At 34.1% G+C, this 20,185-nt stretch overlaps 1 protein-coding gene across 1 annotated transcript in view; it reads left to right on the top strand.

Annotated features, from left to right (window-relative positions):
* The window catches only part of LOC118734336 (lipid storage droplets surface-binding protein 2), a 34,825-nt gene extending 15,781 nt beyond the window's left edge, over nucleotides 1-19,044 (top strand). Inside the window, exons 2-3 of the mRNA XM_036464057.1 lie at nucleotides 8,722-9,159; nucleotides 18,498-19,044. Of these exons, the coding sequence (XP_036319950.1) occupies nucleotides 8,722-9,159; nucleotides 18,498-18,964 (905 nt within the window). The 3' untranslated portion in view covers nucleotides 18,965-19,044. The remainder of the gene's footprint in view (nucleotides 1-8,721; nucleotides 9,160-18,497) is intronic.
* Nucleotides 19,045-20,185: the final 1,141 nt, after the last annotated feature.

Genomic DNA, 20,185 nt, shown 5'->3' with positions numbered 1-20,185 from the left:
AATACATAGTCACAATACGTCGGCCGCTGTGGTGTAGTGGTAAGCAGTGCGCGCTTTCACTCACCAGCAACTGGGTTCAAGCCCTGGTCAAAGCAGCATCGCAAAAAATTTAGAAAAAGGTTTTTCTTAACAGCGGTCGTCCCTCGGCAGGCAATGGCAAACCTCCGAGTGTATTTCTGCCATGAAAAACAGCTTCTCATAAAAATACAATCGTCGTTCGGAGTCGGCGTAAAACTGTAGGTCCCTCCGCTTTGTGTGACAATATCAAGGCGCACGCCACAAGTTGGAGGAGAAGCTCGGCCAAACACTAACATATGTGTAAGCGCCAATCTATTATTATTATTATTATTATTAGTCACAATACATGTTTGCATTGGCTTTCGTGTAAGTGACATACAAAAATAATGTTATTTATTTCGGCTGACTACGCAGATAAAAAGTTACTTTTTCCGTTTTCTTATAATTTTTTTAATTTGAATTAGTTTTTTTGCTAAAGCATTAAATTTTATTTTTTATGTAGATTTTTGGAGTTTTTATATCTTTTTCTAACATTCGTTGAAATATTTTTGACGTCAATTAGTCAGCTTAATTGGAAAATAAACTTAAAGCGTCCAACCAGTTTTCATCAAATGATTTATTAAAATATTTTGCTCGTAAAAGTGTGATATTAAAACCGAGCAGAAAATTTAACGGTGGAATAAATTTTCTTGTTGCAGGTGTCTAACGCATATGTACATATGTATGCATGTATGTATGTGCATACTTACATATGCACTTAAATGCGTTTATGAATCCAAGGAACCCTCATCTCCGATATCTATATACTACATATGCCCATATATGTATGTATATGTTATGTATAAATATGTACAGATATAGCAGTGTAAACCTGCTAAGCTTTCTTGAGGCCTAAAAGTTTGCTTACGAAATCTCTAGAATAACAGTGACACGAGCTTATGAATATTCCTACTGGGAATTTGCCCTTTAAAGCATGATCCTATTACATAAAAAATAGCAATTTATAGATTTACAGCTCATACCTACTCGTATAAATTGTGGCCTTTTGCTATCGTAAACAATATTCTATAATAAGTACTCAACACGTTATGAAATACATCTGGAAAGTTCTCTTTGTAGTGGTGAAGAGTTATCGCTTATTTCACCGGTAACAGTTGATTTGACAGAGCGCCAATGATAAACAAATTGCGAAAAAAATGCACAAGAGACTCTTGAAATCAACAATAACATGAGCGCTAGCAGCTTTGCGTAGCGTATTATTGGGTGGGGCCAGATAAACGAGGAGCATGTTAGTGTGGGAGTATGCACATATACACGTAAATTCATACAGTGCCCGCTCAATAAAGTGAACTAATTAATACCAGGAGGGCTCACATTTTCGCATATATTCCTTTTTGCGAATTTCAAGGCAAAAAATATCCCCATTTTGTTATGGATATTTACATATATGAATCAAAAATGTATGAATTTATTCAAAAAAATAAACAGAATACACTTACGTATTAAAAAATTTTAAGTGCTCATTTCAAACCACAAATCATTCAACAAAAGTGCTTCTCACAAGAATGAGACGCTTTATATACCTATTCAAAAGAAATTAGTAGCTTGTTTCTGCTTCTACTTCCTGGTTACACTTGTTGAATAAAGATTCAGACAATCTAAAACGCGAGACAGACGGTCATGCTTATGCAGATAAACTAGCACACAAATGCGCATAATAATTTTGCCCTGACAGACGGCAGTATTGCGGATTAACGAGCCGCAAGGTCGTGGGTTCGAGTCCCACAGCCAGTAGAGTTTTCATTTATTTTGTTTTTATTAATTTTTTATAAGCTCTATATTTTTTGAAACGTTGCTTTCAGTTAGTTGTTGTTGACTTTTTAATAAAATTCAGCTCTAAAAATGTAAACTAACTAATAGTAAAATAAAAAATGTGATATAAAATAAAGCAAATGAAAATAAGATAAAGTAGGATTAAATATATAAATCAAATAAAATAAAAAAATAAAATAAATAATAAAAACAAAAAATTTTGCGCAAACGCACCAACCGAGGATAAAACCTGGCAGCTACAGGCTTGTAGCATGCAACTCTCACCACTCAGCTACAGCTAGGGTTGCCAACATTTTCTAAGATACAAATAATACTTTCTGCAAAAAATCTGTAAAAATATAGTACACTTCATATAAATACAGTATTTTATTACAAAAAAAGTAAAAACGCCTTTTAAGTATACATCTTTTTTCTTTCTTATGCATTTCTTCTACCAAGAATATTGTCGTTTAAAGTACAAAACCGCGTATCGTCATTCTGCAAAACCGCGTAACTGACATTGGCTGCCAAAAATTGGATTTGCTCACACAAGCTCTTGGCTCAATCCTTATCCATTCGTTCTGAAATATACTAGCCAGAAATGGGATTGCTTTATAAAAAAGAGAACCATTTTGAAATATGAGTGTTTTAACGCTCTAGAAAATAATTTCTACAACTTCACATACGCGGTTTTGCATTTTGCTGATTCGCGGTTTTGCACTTTAAACGACGATATATTTCTTTGCACTTGCAGTTTTTAACAAATCACTGTTAACTATGAAGAAGTAGTAATATAAATCAAAATTAAATTTTTTATTAGTGAGGTAATCGCTTTGTATCTCTCATCTCGCTATTTAACATTCATAATAGAAAAAAATTTGGTAATTCATTATCAGTATTTTGAAATTTTAATGTTAAGGATTATTTAATTTAGTATTTTAATCTCAGTGTAAGGCTCAACCATTTCAATACAAATTTTGGGTACTCTTTATGAATTTGTACAACGATTTCGGGTTGTGTGCCCAAACGCGTGAATCGAATCAAAAACCTTTTACACACACTTGTAGACAACAGTTCACGCTTTATTACAAAAATAAAATGTACTACATCTGTGCACTATTTTATTAATAATGACGGTTGGAAATATGGTATTTTTTGCAAGTTTCCGAGTTGAGCTGTCGAAAAAAAAATATCCACGAAATATCTATGCAAAAGGTGTTCAGCCCCTCTTCTGGCGATTTTTTTTTTAGTTTCACTTTTAGTTCAACATATTTTGATTAAAAGAAAAATACTGATGAAAATAAAATATTTCACACAAACAACAAAAAATATAATCGATAATCGCATGGGGCTATTGCCTGAAAATTTTAAAATGCGCTTAGTGGCGTTGTGCTACTATAATAGCACGGCCGAGTAATCATAGTAAACTTATGTACAGTAATTTTTTTTTAGTTTATTAGTCGAACAAATTATAGCCGCTCCAAATTTTCACAAGTTTTAAAATATTATTTTGCTGTTATTTAATTTTGGTTAGTTTTTTTATATTTCATTCTTTAAAAACACCCGTATAAATACAAGTTTAAAGGCAGTGTCACACAAATGGGTATTTGCCAAAATTTGGTGCAAATCGTATCCCAATTGTGTGAACACCCAAAGTATTTTTCTTGATCCCAATCACGAAAACTAACTTTTCTAACTTTTATAGATAACTCGACTCCCGCGCCACCTAGCGGATCCAGTATACCTTGTGAATTTGAAAGAAATCAAATACAAATAACTCGACTCCAGCGCCACCTAGCGGGCATACGTATTTCTCATCATGGGGGTAGTACACGGTTTTAGTTTGAATAAAATCGGTTCATAAATACGAGTTTTATAAATAACTCATCCCCAGCGCCGTCTAGCGAGTTTTCTAGTCCCCTATAATAGGACTATATATGCAAGGTATAATCACTGAAAATTTGACTGAAATCTATTTAGTAGTTTTTGAATTAAGTCCGAACAACGAAAACGGCTATTATTTTATTACTTTGTTGTAAAACAGGTATTGCAAAATCGACATTTGTTGTGAGAAAACCATGCCTATTACCATTCTGAGGGCAAAATATAGAACTGTGTACATTTTCGCGTTATTCGGTGGTGTGGTTGAGGCGTGATGCTCCGACCCCGTACAGACTTTCACATTTATATATAGAGATTCTAGCCTAAAGGCGTTAAAATGGGCTTTTTTTTAAAATTTCAAAAACTTATATAATCAATAATACACTTTTTTTTAATACTGGCACAAATTCTACCTTAAAGTGCACTGTTTCACCTTTAAAAATCTTTTAAATATTTTTAATTACGGTTATTCCTCGCTGAGATATAAAAGTTTAAGCAACGCAATTTAAACTACAATATTAGGTCCACCATTTTGAATTTGAATTGTTGTTGTTTTTTTTTTTGTGAATTTAAATCATATTTTCATACAAATTTTCTTTCTTTTTTTATGAATTTGGATGCTAGTATTTAAAAAATTGAACCATTCGGACCGAACCAAACCGAACAGTGGAAAGGAGATATTCATGACCCGGTTCTAGTACCGGTACAAGTTTTTTCTAAGTGGTTCGAACCACTGAACTGAACCGCATCGATTTTGAAGCGGTTTGCAACCCTTGTTTTCAATGTATGGTGATTATGTGTAATAATTGTTCTTCACACATGAACAATTAATCTTACAAAATTAATGAAAAAAGCAAAAATAAATATAAAATAAACAATATAAAGTAATGGCACAGTGAATGATCAGTCCTTGAATCGACATAAAACCCTTATATATCGAACACCTTATTTCACTTATACTCTTCTTTATTCAAACCGATTCCGTTATTAAATATTACAGGTGTACTCAATTCTGGTTCAGTGATTTTCGTTATAGGTATAGCTATAGGATGAAGGAGTTTTAAGGGAAAACTATCCCGCTTTCTATACTGTAACTAAAGTTTTGGATAAGAATGAGCAAATTGAAGTTAGAAGACGTAGAATTAGAATAGTTTTAAACCCAAGCGATGTCGAAAAACGTTAAGTTTTGACTTTACAAAGGAGAACTATGAAATTCTGAAAACATCAATACAAGAGTAATGCCGTCTATAATTTGAAGTTAAACCTTAAAGGATAAGACATGAAGGGCATTTGAAGAAGTAAAATATAACCTTTCTAGCAGTGAAGAGCGAAAAAAAACTCGAAAGTCTAGAAACTCTAACCTAAGTTTTAATGAAATGACAGCTCTGGAAAGCAGACAAGTGTGTTGGAAGTTTGAAATACATAAAAAGTAAAAGATATATATCTATATATATATTTATTTCTTTTAAGCCACATAAAAACTAACTCCTTAGCCTCGAAACAGTGCAATTAACACGGGTATGAAACGATGCTGTAATACAAATTCTACCAAAATTAAATGAACTCAAACTGGGTTCCACGAAGACTAGTATGAAATTTAGGTTTCAGATAAAAGAAGCGGTGCGTGGTTTATTAAATTAGTGTCTGCTCAAAAGTGGCTAACAGCGCTCTTACACGATATGCATTTGCATTTGTAAATGTTACTTTTTTGTATCTACTCGTATGTAATATATGTATGTATATTAGAACGTATCAGAAAAGTAGCATTTACATATGCAAATTCATATCGTGTAAGAGCGCTATAAGCAGGCAGACTTTTGTTTCAGCTTCAGTCTATCTGGGCGGAAGCTCACCGTTAGAGCGGAGTATTGTGCAAGCTTGGCAAGATTTTTTTTTGGATAGTTAAACAACCGAAGTGCGCGTAATAGTCAGTTGCGCTAAAACATATGTATGTAACTTGAAAGCTTCCCTACCGGGTATAGAGTATTTTCAAACTTTTCACATACACATGCACTTTTGTACATACGTAGATATGTACATATGTATGTATGCACATATGTGAAGGTGCTATTGTTGCTTTTATACTGCTCTTAATTGCAAACGCCTTCACAGCCCTCAATGTAGTATGCACATTAGGGTGGTCCAAAAATGCATGTGAAAAAGTAAAGTCGAAATTTTTATGCTCTCACCCCCTAGGATTGTTCTATACCGAAAAAATATACCCCAATTTTTTTATTTTGAAATCAAAAAATATTTAGAGATCGCTCAAAGCGCCCAAAGTTTTCCATGTATTTTATATGGGGAAAAGCCACTTTTCGTATTGTTTATTTAACCATTTTTTCATCACAACTATAATTTATAGGTCCGCCAAATACCCACAAAAACCCTGAAAAATGCAATGGGTAGGCCAATAAAAAATCGTCCTGAAGAGAACCCGAGCTTTCCGATCGAAAAATATTGATTTTCAAGAATTCTATACCATTTCGACGAAAAGTTGTTTTTTCCCATATAAAAATACATGGAAAACTTTGAGCGCTTTGAGAGACCTCGAAATATTTTTTAATTTCAAAATAAAAAAATAGGGGTATACTTTTTTCGATATAGAAAAATCCTAGAGGGTGAGAGCATTACAATTCCGACTTTACTGTTTTGGACCACCCTAATGTGCATACATATGTACTTATGCAACTATAAAATCTTCCATCCAGTGATCGGACTTTTACCACATTGTGGTAGATCTTCCACTTTTTTAAGCATCCACCACATCTACCACACAAGGTATGAAATCTACCACATATTCGCATTTTTGAGTAGTAATAATTTAGCTCACATGATTTTCCCTATTTTTTTTAATTTTAAGAGGAAAAATTGTCCAACATTAAACGCTATGAGATAACAAGTAGGGACGCGATATCGAACCGATATAATACTCATTTAAAGTATCGCTGTAAAAATATCGGGTACCAATCAATATAGTAATAAAAAGACTCGATATTCCAAATATCGATAAAAAATTCAAAAAATTAAATCTGAATATTGGTCTTATTTTTTAATAAAGAATTAACACTTTGCACTTTAATAAGTACATCACTGACGGCACGCCACATTGCAACCTAAGATAGTACACATTTCTGGGCTTTAAAGCGCAAAATATATCCATATTGCTTTACAAATAAATTCCAAAGTAAGTAAGAAGGTTATAGTACGACAGAGATTTGCAAGAAATGGAACCCTAGCTAAGGCTAAGACTCTCAGCTGAAGGTCTTATTTGCGTTAAAAATTTGTTTAAAAACAATATTAACAAGAAAACTTTCAATAGAAATTTAAGTAATGTAACGTCGCATCAGATACTTCGGCTGATAAAAAAAGCAGGACAGATTTTTACATCTTGGAATTTGGAAAATTAACCTTTAATATTTCAAATATTACTACAGGCGGCCGCTGTGGTGTAGTGGTTAGCAGTGCGCGTTTCCACTTCGCAGCGCCTGGGTTCAAGCCCTGGTCAAAGCAACATCGCAAAAAATTTTAGAAAAAAAGGTTTTTTCTTAACAGCGGTCGTCCCTCGGCAGGCAATGTCAAACCTCAGAGTGTATTTCTGCCATGAAAAACAGCTTCCCATAAAAATACAATCGCCGTTCAGAGTCGGCGTAAAACTGTAGGTCCCTCCATTTTGTGTGAAAACATCAAGGCGCATGCCAGAAATCGGAGGAGAAGCTCGGCCAAACACTAATATATGTGTAAGCGCCAATCTATTATTATTATTATTACTAAAAAAAGTTTTATACAAATAGTTTTGCCCAATTCCCAGAGTTTTTAAGTTTTGACGTTTTCATTTTATTTTCAAACATTTTGTCATAGAAATGTCATGCCACGCCAGATTGGAAATGCCCAATACAATATACCATTATTCACATTAACTTTGTAATCTACATTTACGATTCGATACGATACAAGAGTTCTGGTACCCGATTCCAAAATATATCGTTTGAAAACTATCGAGTAAAAATTATCGGTATCGAATGGCAAAAATGTCGATGCGGTATCGTATCGTATAGAAATTCGTGTCCCTAATAACAAGAATGATAGTATTCAAGATTTCGCATTCCCCGCGGAGATGAGATTTCTCAAGTAAAAGTAAACAAAGCTGAATGGGAGGAGAAAAGAAACTTTCAAACAATGAATTTTCTCAATTTTTCAATATCAAATTTTCGTCGGGAAACGTGGTTTTATTGTGTTAAAATACAAAATATATGATTTATAAAAAGAACTAATAAAGAAATTGTAAAAGATCGGCGATTTTTGTGAAAGTATTAGCACATTACAGTGCATCTAAAGTTTTTAAGGCGTTGTTTACTTTTACTTGAGAATTGTCAAAATAGCAAAACCCAAGTTAAAAGTTTTTCCTAGAGATTCTAATTAAAAATTTTGCAGTTTAGGCGAAACTTTTCTTTAATTTTTGTAAAAAGTTTAATTCAAAACTGGAGATCTACCACATTTTTTCTAAATCTACCACATTTTTTTCCAGAATCTACCACAGAGAATTTTTATTAAGTCCGATCACTGCTTCCATCCGCGCGGTGCTCCAGTTTCCAGCGGCTTTTTATCGAGTAGAACTGGACTTTTGTTTACGAGTATAAATCGTGTGCCTTGCCTGCACGTAGCCTTTTTCTACAAATTATATCAGTCTTATCACTTGAACTTCAATTTCAGCAGCCATAACTTATATATATATATATATGTATGTAACTCTCAATTATCAGTGGAGAAAACCAGTTGTGCAAATAACTATAAATTTTGCACCATGAAGCAGTCAGGAGATTAGTACTTTTAGTCCGGAAAGGAGAGGGTTTTATACATAACACATATTTTCAGATAGAAAAAATGTTACTTAATTGCTCACACTTTTTAATAAATATGATCCCAACGATATGCAATTTTAAACAGTTACTCATCTACGAAATTAACATTTAGCTTAAATCATAATAAAAATACACCTATTTTTTTTTCTAGGTCGTAACCGTGTCTTCAACTGGGCACTCAATGCCGCCGAGGATTGCGTCTCACGCGCTGTTGTCACTGCCGCTCCAATCGTCTCGAAGCTCGATCGCCCCATACAGTATGTGGACCAGACACTGGTCAAGGGTATTGACAAGTTGGAAGTAAAGGCACCTATTATCAAGGACACTCCACAGGAAATCTATAATCAGGCCAAGAGCAAAGTGGTCGAAGTAGTACAACCACATATTGAACGTGTGTCCAAATTCAAAACAGCCGGTCAACAGAAAGCTGCCTCATTGAAGGATTTGGCGTGGGCCAAGGCGAATGAAGTGTTGGCAACACAATATGGCAGCCTCGCAGTGTCTGGCGTTGATACAACAACAGCTTTGGCAGAACGTCTCCTGGAATACTATTTCCCAAAGGGCCAGGATGACGTAGAGGAGGATAATAGTGAGTGTTTAGAGAAATTAAAAAGTTTGTGCTGAAATACTTGTAGACATATAATTGTGGCTAATAAAATACATACATATGTACATAATTAAAAATTACATTATTCATTCTTGCTAACATGATACATAACTGAGAAAAGAGTTTAGTTACGTCAGCTAAATATGTCTCCCTCAACACATGATTTGGTTATAGATACATTATTTGGCTATAGTTACCACCAGATCATGTGTTGAGACAAATATATTTAGCTGACTTTTTTCTGAGTGTGCATATGTACTAGTAAGGCAAAATATAGTATTTGTGTGATATTCTTTAAGTACAAAAAGAAAGTTTAGAATATTGTATTTTTCATTTTGACACAAATAATACATATGAACGCATTTAAACAGTCAGGTGTGGCTATGCAAGTACTTTTTCAAGACGGTTTTACTGTCGAGTTGAGAAAACGAATTTCCTCTTTTACGTAAAAATTTATTTTTGTTTCGGAAATGCAATTAGCAAGGAGAGAACGAACTCAAATCGCTTTCGAAAGTTAATCTATACTTGCTCGTAATGCACCAACGATTTTAATTTATGCTCAGGTTGCTGTGTGTTTGTTGTTGGCGAATTTGTGCGAAATAACCGAAATTAATTTAAAGTAAAAAAACAAAAACTACTTTTGTAAGTTACTTTACATGCTAGGTGTAACTGCTGCTGCAATTACTTTACAAACGCTTTGAGTTTTACCGACTTTTTAAATTACCTGCACTGTGCCACGTCTAACTGCGCGTTTACTCTTTTAAAGCAGAAATAGTTTAACTGTAAATAATTTTACCCTATTTATTAGGTAAGGTTGGATTAGGTTAGGCTAGGTTGGAAGAAACATGAATCAATATAGAAGAGATAGGTTTGCTAAGTGTGCGTAAACTTATTCTGCTTAAAGTCGGACATTGGCATAAAATCTTTGAATCTTCGTACTGCAGTACCGAAACATTCGTCTAAAATTTTGCCTCCACCGAAACATGGCCGCGACAAACTCTACCAGCATCGTCTCATCTCAATTGATAAACCCTATACAAACTATTCGCCAGAAACCTAATTCTATATAAAATGTTACACCCAAATTCAATAAAAATAAAGAAGACTACGTGCTTTATACATATATAAATCGAAAGTCTAACTTTATAGAGCTCTTTAAATATATTTTATTTTTTATGTATAAGGCCATTCGTTTATGGAGTTCTTTTACGCAATCGTGGTACGCTAAAGGTGAAAAGTCCAGTTTATGTATACAGTGAGGTTGCAAGAACCATAGCTACCCACAATGAAAAACGCTTGAATATTTTGCTTATAACTAATACATAAGATTATCATATCATTGAATAGCTTTTGTTAATATTTCTAAAAACCCATACTGATAACTAACAGCTACATTTCAAGCACAGATTACTTCATTCCCTTTGGCTTGCACTTTTAACGCACCTAATATGTATATTGCTTTGTCTTTTTTCCTTTTTAGTTCATAAAAATCTAGTAAATGTTAAAAGCCGTTAAGTTTCAAAATAAAAATTTCAAAACTTGAGTTTCATCATCGCCTCGCTACATAAAATCGTAAATCAATGTAAATAAATGCATAAATAGAAATGTTTGTGATTAATTCGGATACTCTGACTTTTTTGTAAAATACAGAAATTAATTTCTTTTCCCAGATAATAAATTGCTGTCGTGAAAAATGGCAAACACGTTGAAAGTGACTGTAAGTTGAAAACCCTTCATCTATTTACCTTACATGGCATGCACATTTTTTTATTAAAAGCGAAAAAAAGAAGTATAAATTAATAACAGCTTAGCCACTCGTACCTACTAACATATACATACATATATACTTACATGCACTTATAGCACTTGTACTAATAGATACTATTTATGACTCTTTAGCAAGTTCACATCGCATGCCATAATCACATGTTTCTTACTAATGCATACAATACTAATGTCAATGATATCAATACTATTCTGTTACAAAAGATTACAGAAACGTAAATACTACACACTCTAAAAAATCTGTTTAAAAATGCGACTTTAAATCGAATATATTTTTGTTTATTTTTAAAATTTTTTGGTAAATTTACACGATGAATATGTATTTTTCTCGTTTACACATTTTCGTGTGTAAAAATCCTTTTTGTTAGCGGCTTTACACCATTCTACGGGTGAAATCAAACGGCAGGTGTGTATTTTGTAGCTTGTACACACTTTTGTAGTAAATTTACGCAAACCACAGCAGCTATATTATGCTCTAAAAAGTCCGAAATTTAAACAAACTATTCGTTGAATAATCGAGCATGTAATTTTGCAAATAATAAGGTAGGAAATCAGTAACCTATCTTTTAGCTAGGAAATCTACACAATTTTTTTTTTAGAGTGGATAATGCTAAGCTACCTCGCTGAGCGATTTCAACAGGCTCAATGTGCCAAAAAAACTCTCGAATTTAAAATCTATAACATCTGGTGTACCTCAAGGATCTATCTTACCTCCAATATTATTTACCTTCTTTATCAATGACATACTTAGTTACATGTAGCCCAATGCCTCGATGCGTATTCACGCAGACGCTACGCAAATATACATTTCGCTCAACAAATTGCAACTGGCCTTGAACAATGCAGCCCTTAAAGGAAATTTGATCATATACATATGTAGCTTTATACGCTACGCAAATTCTCGGAACCGATACACCTACATATATTTCAAGTACACGGCATCATCCAGAATGTTCTTTGTCAGCACGATTTGTTTGTGGAACTCACTTCCATCTAAGACAAGGGCTATTCGAAAAGCGGAGAGTTTCAAATTAGCAGTATTATATCTTCTCTATTCATAACTTTTACTTTCAAATACTTATTTCTCTCTTTCATTTCTCAATCTATGGTAGAAAAAAGATAATCCTATTATTAGGTATAATGCATAAGTATATTTTTTTCGATTTATCTTATATTTCCTGAGCAGTGTTGCCACTTTATCACAATTGTGGGTAATTTTTTACATCTGCCACTACTACGATATATTTAAAAAAAAACTACCTACATTTTACTGAAATAAAATTTTTCACCTAAATTGCCAAAATATTGCTTTCATAAAGTGGAAGAGCTGATTTTCTCCTTAATATCAATTTAAAAGTCTTGAAAATTGATTGTGAATATTGTGTTAGTTGATGAGCTGAAGGTGCAGCCAAGCATTTTAAATTTTCTATTGTGTACATGAACGATAAAGCTGCATTTACTTGATGCGATTTTCTTAGCGATTAAACATCGCCTGGGAAGTTGCTTACCAACAGAATTTCCACAGGCAATAAAAGTTGGACGAGTGCGATAAACCAGGTGATTTATTCATATTCATTCAAAAGTTGACCTACTGCAATCAGCGATTTCTTTGTTGCTTAGAAAATTTAAACATCTTTACACAGGCGATTTTCGTGGAGCGATCTTAAATCGTGTAAATGCAGTTTAATACCACTATATTTTGATTATCATTTGTAAACTAAGTTCGTGCGGATCCGACCATTAAATACCCGACAAGTATTCAATATAGTTTTCCCACCTTTCCGAAAACTACCGCTACGTGGTAAGAAGGGGTGGGTTTACACCTATTTCAAACATCTTCTATAGAATGCTCTGTTAGGCATAATGAGATAAACTTATATAGTTATATGCCGTCTCACGCCCATTTTCCGAAATTCCATAATAATGTTACTCCTTTTCAAGGGATTGTTGTTAGTATAGGGCTGCCTTAGGTCCCCGTTTCCAGGGATATGTCTCTGTTTCGGACCCTTTGTCCCCGTGTCCCCGTTTACAACCAAAATGTCCCCGTTTAATGCTTGGGGGAACAGTATATAATTTGCTTGTTTAAGTTTAAAATGGTTAGCGGAAAATTTTTTAGCCTATCGGATTCGAAAGTGAAAAGTGAACAATTTTGGGCGAAAATAAAACTCATGATAACGCTGCGTTTACATAAGACCATTTGATTTAATTTCATTCTCAAATTCTTCTGAAAAGTAGGCGTCCAGATCATTAAAAAGACAACACACTTTGCAGCAACCGCCTCGCAGTGCGCAATTTTGGCGATTTAGGGACAGAAAAATCGATAATCGAAGTAGGTAAAAAAAAGAATCCATCAATTATTTAAGAGGAAAAATTATAATGACATCCGATGAATGCTAAGAGGAAGTAGCTTATTTAAAATCGTTTATTGAAAAATGTACATTAAAGTGGAAAGAAATGCCGCCCTTAGAAAAATGGATTTTAAAGATACTATTGAACGCGAACGGAAAGCAAACTTGCTAAAATTTTTGCAATACATATGTATGTGGAATCCCTTCCCACAATGTGAATGTTGAGCTAGTTGTTTCTCTTATTTTATCACAATGGTCTAAAGAGAGAAACTCGCTTAACATTGGCACTGTGGAAAGTGTTGTTCAGTGCAAGTTCAACTTTAAAATGACGTGCATGAAATTTTACCATTATTTAAAAAATGAATACGAACTTTTAAGCAAAGTTAAAACTAGTGAAAAATACGAATGGCATACGCGAAAAGAGACCCTATAACATGTAATATGAGTTAGTTACGTAAAAATGTGTTAAAATAGTTCATGTTTTGTTTGCTTCCGTTTACGTTATGAAGTACAAATACGTTCCTGAATTGAATTGCACTTTTTCTTTGATCTCTAACGGTTATGTTATTTTTATTGTAAGTCAATCATATTTTAATATTTTGAAACAGGTATTGTTTTGTTTGTTTGTATATTAGGGAGGCCTAGGATTGGTCTACGCCGAAAAATGCATGAGAAAAGTGAAGTCGGAATTTGTATGCTCTCACCCCTTAGGATTTTTTTATACCGAAAAAAATATACCCCAATTTTTTATTTTGAAATCAAAAAATATTTAGCGGTCGCTCAAAGCGCTTAAAGTTTTCCATGTATTTTATATGGGGAAAAAATAACTTTTCGTAGAAATGGTATGGAATTCTTGAAAATCAATATTTTTCGATCGGAAAACTCTGGTTCTCTTCAAGAGGCTTCCAATAATAATACCCAGTTGTTTATTTAACCATATTTTAAAACTAACGATTTTTCATTGGTGCCCCATTGCAATATTGGGGTTATTGGCGGACCTATAAATTATGCTTACTATCAAAAAATGGTTAAATAAACAATCGGGTATTATTGTAGGGCATCTCCTGCAGAGAAACAGAGTTTTTTCGATCGAAAAATGTTGATTGTTAAGAGTTCTATACCGTTTCTACGAAAAGTGGTTTTTCCCATATAAAATACATGGAAAACTTTAAGCGCTTTGAGCGACCTCTAAACATTTTTTGATTTCAAAATAAAAAATATAAGGGTATCTTTTTTCGGTATAAAAAAATCCTAAGGGGTGAGAGCATAAAAATTCCGACTTCACTTTTCTCATGCATTTTTGGACCACCCTATTGCATATACATACGTTAAAACGCAGAAGTGTTCTTATAACATATGTAATATAATACGTTATGTGTATAAATGTTTCCTTGATCTCTATTTATTATGGTTTATGCAATTCCGTTGTTGTATGTATTATAACAGCGCATCAACCAAATTTTCCTCTGTAATTGAATGAGACTATAAATGTAAATATGATTTAAAACAAGTAATTTTTAACCAAAAAACAAAACCGATTTCAATTCTGATATAAAAATTTAAGATTATCGTTAATTCCTTCATGATCCAATGTTCGGTTTAAACCAAATTAGAATGGGACCACCAGTGAGGTAACACCTTTAAAAAAATAATTATAGAAATCGGTTAACGTGGTCCAAAGTTACGTGGTAATATACATAAAAAAAAAATATTCCGTTGAATTTATAACCTTTCCTTTTTGTGAAGACGGTTAAAAAGGGAGAGTGTCAGTATCCCTTTGGAAATAATTAAGTTGTTTTTTGCTAAGTGTCCCCGTTTGAGGCCCAGCAATTATAGCAGCCCTATGTTAGTATCAATTTTGAGTAAATTAGCGTCGCTTAATTGCGAAATATAGAAGTTTCAAGCATTTCTGAAAGTTATCGTGATATGAAAAGTGGTCATAATTTTAATTTGATATTCAACGTTTTGCTTTTATGTGGCAAGCACAATAATCGTAATGATAATAATGAGTTTGGTACAAATTAATGGAACGGTTACCGAGATACACATATGTGGTCACCCCCTTTTTTCCAAAATTTTAACATGATCGTATTTTTTGCTGAAGAATTATTGCAAACGTCAATTGTGAATAAACTAGCTTAGGTATTTAACGAAGATTTCTCTATTCTATTTCTCTAAATTACCGTTATATGCGATGTGGGCGTGGTTATTGTCTGATTTTAAAAATTTTCAGGCATTTGGTATGTTGTACTAAGGTAGGGCTGCCATAATTGCTGGGCCTCAAACGGGACCCTTAGCAAAAAAAAAATCTTCATTCTTTCCAAAGGTTTAGTCAAACTCTTGTTTTTTTCAAATCATCTTTACACTTATAATCTCGTTCAATTGCAAAGGAAAACTTAGTTGTTGCTCTGTTGTAATACATACAAAAATGGAATTGCATACACCATAACCCCGTGCGACAAAAACCAAAGATTTTTAAAACACACGAAAACATCAATATGTTCACAAAACTAGGAACCAAATATAGTATAACTGCGTTTTTAATTTTTTTCTCTGACGTCAGGATTTTTTTAAAGGACTTTGAAATTTCCAGGATAGGAATGAATAAAAAAAATTATTTAAAAGATTTAATGCATTATAGAGTAACAATATGGGTATCAGTTAAAAGGAAAAATTCTGTAGAAATAAAAAATAATTTAACTTTTTGTTGCACCAGGGCGAATACATAAATATTGAAAATGTCCTTTTAAAACTTTCTCTTTGAATATCCTTGGAAATTTCCAATATTTATTTTTGGAAAAAATATATGTCAAGGACTAATATGTAAACTACGACACCCTCGAATTTCGTCCTTCTAACTTTATTAGTTTTAGATAAAAAGATTTTACACTTCTCTTTATAAGATATTGATAGTTTGTTTGTTTTTTTTTTTTTTGTTCGTAGGAGAGGGAAATGCTTTATGCACTGGCCGGGGACGCTAGTCTCTATACTACCTTCCCCGAGTGTGGGACTCCCACCGAAGCGTGTTGGGCTACCCACTAAAACTCAAACTCCCACCGCCCGCGCAAAAATCCCGTATCTGGCACCGCAATTCTGCATGTCTTCAGATGCAGGAGCGCGCTGCTAGAGCCTTGGGGCTGCTCTTTTGTAGGGGTGTTTCATTCGGGTGTCCTCAGTAGACAACCGTCCTCTCGTTTGCAGCGGAGTACGAATTTCACGTATCTCGTAACTGCTTCCCACTTTTCTGCACTGGAGATCATTACCCCAATTATGTTGTTCGGAGTTATGTATCCGCATCTTTCTGCCAACATTCTGCGCGAATTCAAGAAGTGTTCAAGGTGAAGAATGTATGGTACACATTATCTTCGACGTTTCCACAGTAGTGACAGAACGGTGAGTCCACCCTTCCCATTCTATGAAGATATTCTCGGAAGTAACCATGACCGGTGAGGAATTGCGTCAGGTAGAAATCGACTTCCCCATGCGGTCTGTTCAACCATGTTTGAAGGTCGGCTATCAGGGAGTGCGTCCATCGACCTTTTTTGCTCGCGTTCCAGTTTTGTTGGCACTGCTGGATCAGTTGCTCGCGCGCTCTTTATAAGATATTGATAGTTACAATATACATAAATGAAGAAGCTAGAATCATTACACTGTACAGCACTCCGCTGGGTATTGGACCAAACCATTTTTTTTAAGAGGTCATAGTTGAAAAAGTTATTTCTCCGTTTTTCGAAGTTAGCCTCCGAAACCAAGATATGGGCCTTCGAAGTTCGAAATAGGATCTTTGGTAAAATTTTTTTTTTATTATTATATGTAAATAACTAAAAAACTAAAGATACAGACGTAGACCGCCTTTTGCTCTTATTTAAATGGTTTACAACTTTTTTTGCAAACTTATATTACAGGTGTAATAAGGAGGCAAGAGTCGGGTCTTCGAAAAAACACAAATTTGCTTATTTCATTTCTCGTTGAGCAATAAGACCAACTTTTAAACTTAACAATTTGAGTAATAAAGCAAAATAGTGCACATAAATATGTAGGTAGTCACCCAGTTACATTTGACAAAAAGTAGTACATGAACAAGTTAAATGAACGGATTTGTAAGTCGACGTTCGTTCGTCCTTGTCCTTTGTTGGAAATAAAGCAAACCTCAGATTTTAGTATTATTTCCCATTTAAAAGTGAAATAAAGCAAATTTTGTGTTATTGCCGTTTGTGTTATTTTAATAGATTTTTTTTGTGCTGATTATGAATCCGTAAGCATAAAGTTTGCATAAGCTCCAGATTTTGAAAAAAACGAGGTCAAAGTGTCAAAAAATCGCGTTTTTTGCAATATTTTAGAAGCTCTGGCAAAGAAAAAAAGGAGATAGAATCTTCCTGGCTTAAATTAAACCTAGAACTCTCGACTACTATCTCTGAAAAGAGATCTTAAATATTTGAGATCTTAAAATATTTTTACCATTATTATCTTAAACGAATTGATGGACAATTTTTATTTTTTATTTTATATTTCCCTCCAAAAGGGAAACTCCATCTTGCGGCCAGGCCTGGTTTGTGCATATGTATGTAGGTTTATAATTATACATTTTTCCCAACCTGCAGTTAGTTTCTTGTTTAACCAAAAATTCTTATAGGCACCTGTTTATTTCAAAGTAAGTCTTGAAACCTTTAATAAGGTATTTTAACTCATTTCATGTATTTCTCTCTCTCACACCTTTTTGCATTTATCTTTTTTCTAGCCTACCAATAGCTCTTGAATACTATATCTTCTTAAATGTTTCTGTCTGCTCTTTTACTTATAGTCGATCAACAAGATGTTGAACTCGATCTAAGATTCTTAGTGGCTGCCTCCACTGTATTCCTATCAATGTCGTTCCGCATTATTAGTGAGCTTCTAGACTATGTTAGCCGAAATCCCGAAATAGTAGACTTAATCGATAGGGAAATTAACAAGTTCATGGTAAGAGTGCATCGCAGAGATAACAAAAATTAGTTAAGCGAGTAAATTTTAATTTCATTTAAGGAAATGCCCATGCATCGTATTTTATAACTCACATAAACTATTTATCGTACCTAGAACATACATCTCTATATAGAAGGTTTTAGAATTCCCATTGCTTAGCTTTGGAGCTTAAAAATTCCCATACGAGTACTAATCTTGAATCTTATATTTCTTTTGCCTTTGCAGTACCAGTTTCCGCCACCGAGGACCCCGTCCTACACACAGTTCAGACCGTTGGCCGACTCTCGCACAAGATCTCGCGTCGTGTCTATCAGAACGTATCCAGACAGATCAAACGAATGCAAAAAGGAAACATAAACGACTATCTCAGCTCGCTGATTGCCGCATTAAAATTGCACCAGTACATCAATTTCATCAACGCATCGATGGGCTCAAATGTCGAGCAATCCTCCATTGCCGACGTTAGCCCCAACACCAATAACACAACAGCTGCCGCAGCGAACAACATCAACTCAGTTGCGTCAGCCAACGCTAACAAATCGGTAGCATCCCCATCAGCAACATCATCAACGGCGTCAGGGGCAGCGCCAAAGTCTGCGTCACCGTCAACTTCAACGCCAAACTCCACATCGGCAGCAAGGCGATCCAGCCAAACAAAATCGCACACTGCAACACCGCCAAAGGGAAACTAAGCCATAAAAGATAAAAATTCTAAATATAAATTTAAAAATATTCTGTCTTATCCTGAGTTTCGCCTGAAAAAAAATTCACCCGAAAATTTTTCATCCGCCCATAGTAAAACCATGGAAGCCAAAAGTGAAAAGTGAACCGGGTCGGGGAAAATGAAACTCATGATAAGGCTGAATATTACTTGAATTGAGTAGAAATTTTTCCAAAGTGTATTCGCTTAATATTTTGTTTACATAAAAGGTTTTTAATTAATTTTGTGCAGGAGCCAAATGGATTGAAGTTTTTTGACGTGAAAAGTGAACCGGTTCGGGGAAAATGAAACTCATGATAGGGCTGAATAAATAAGTACATTCATAAAAAAGTGAATACATACTTTAAATTTTCCTTTAAGCTATGCTTGAATATTTTGTTGGCGCGTATTAGTAGGCGCCAGCAGTGTGAAGCGAGTAAGCTACTGAAATTTGAGAAACAAGCGTATAAACATTTACACATTGTTTTTCCAGAAATTGAATGCGCCCTTATATGAAATACTATACATAGCAGTTAACTGGATTTCTGAAAAAGAAAAAAGATAAATTGACAGTTTACATTAAATTTAATTACGCCTTCATATGTATGCGTAAACAAAATTGCAAAATTATTGGATAGTTATAAATAATGTCATAGCCACACATTCAAACAAAATGGCTTCCGAGACATTGTCGTTGTCATGAAAATGTGAGTCACATTACATACATATATATCTGCTATTCTATACAGGGACGTGAACCGGATAAAAAATTTGGTCGGTTCGGTTCAGCGGTTCGAACCGTTTTTGCACTTTTGGACTGGTTCGTCAAAGCGTTTTTTTGGTATTTGAACCGGGGTTTCGGTTCGGAAATCAAAAAAAAAAAAAGTAACAGGCAAGTTTAAGTGTCCAGTGCAACAACGCGCAAGCGTTGGGTGTCAAGTGTCCGTTAAATCAGATGGATTGCCTTTAGATTTGATATCTCCAAAACGAAAAAGGTGGGTAAATGTATCTATTGAAAATTGGTTGAAACGAACCTTTAAACTTTTATGTGAAGTGGTTCGGTTTTCGGTTCGGATCAAACATTTGTGGAAAATTTCGGTTCGGTTAATAGTTTAGCTAATTAATAGAAAAAATCGGTTTTCCGGTTCAAAACCAGTTCACATCCCTGATTCTAGAGCATGGATATGTATGTGTGTATCTGCAAGAAGCTCAA

The sequence above is a fragment of the Rhagoletis pomonella genome, unplaced genomic scaffold (genome assembly GCF_013731165.1).
Source record: "Rhagoletis pomonella isolate Grant_MI unplaced genomic scaffold, Rhpom_1.0 Rhpom_scaffold_00002, whole genome shotgun sequence".
Lineage (NCBI taxonomy): Eukaryota > Metazoa > Arthropoda > Insecta > Diptera > Tephritidae > Rhagoletis > Rhagoletis pomonella.
This window is presented reverse-complemented; position numbering and strand designations above follow the sequence as displayed.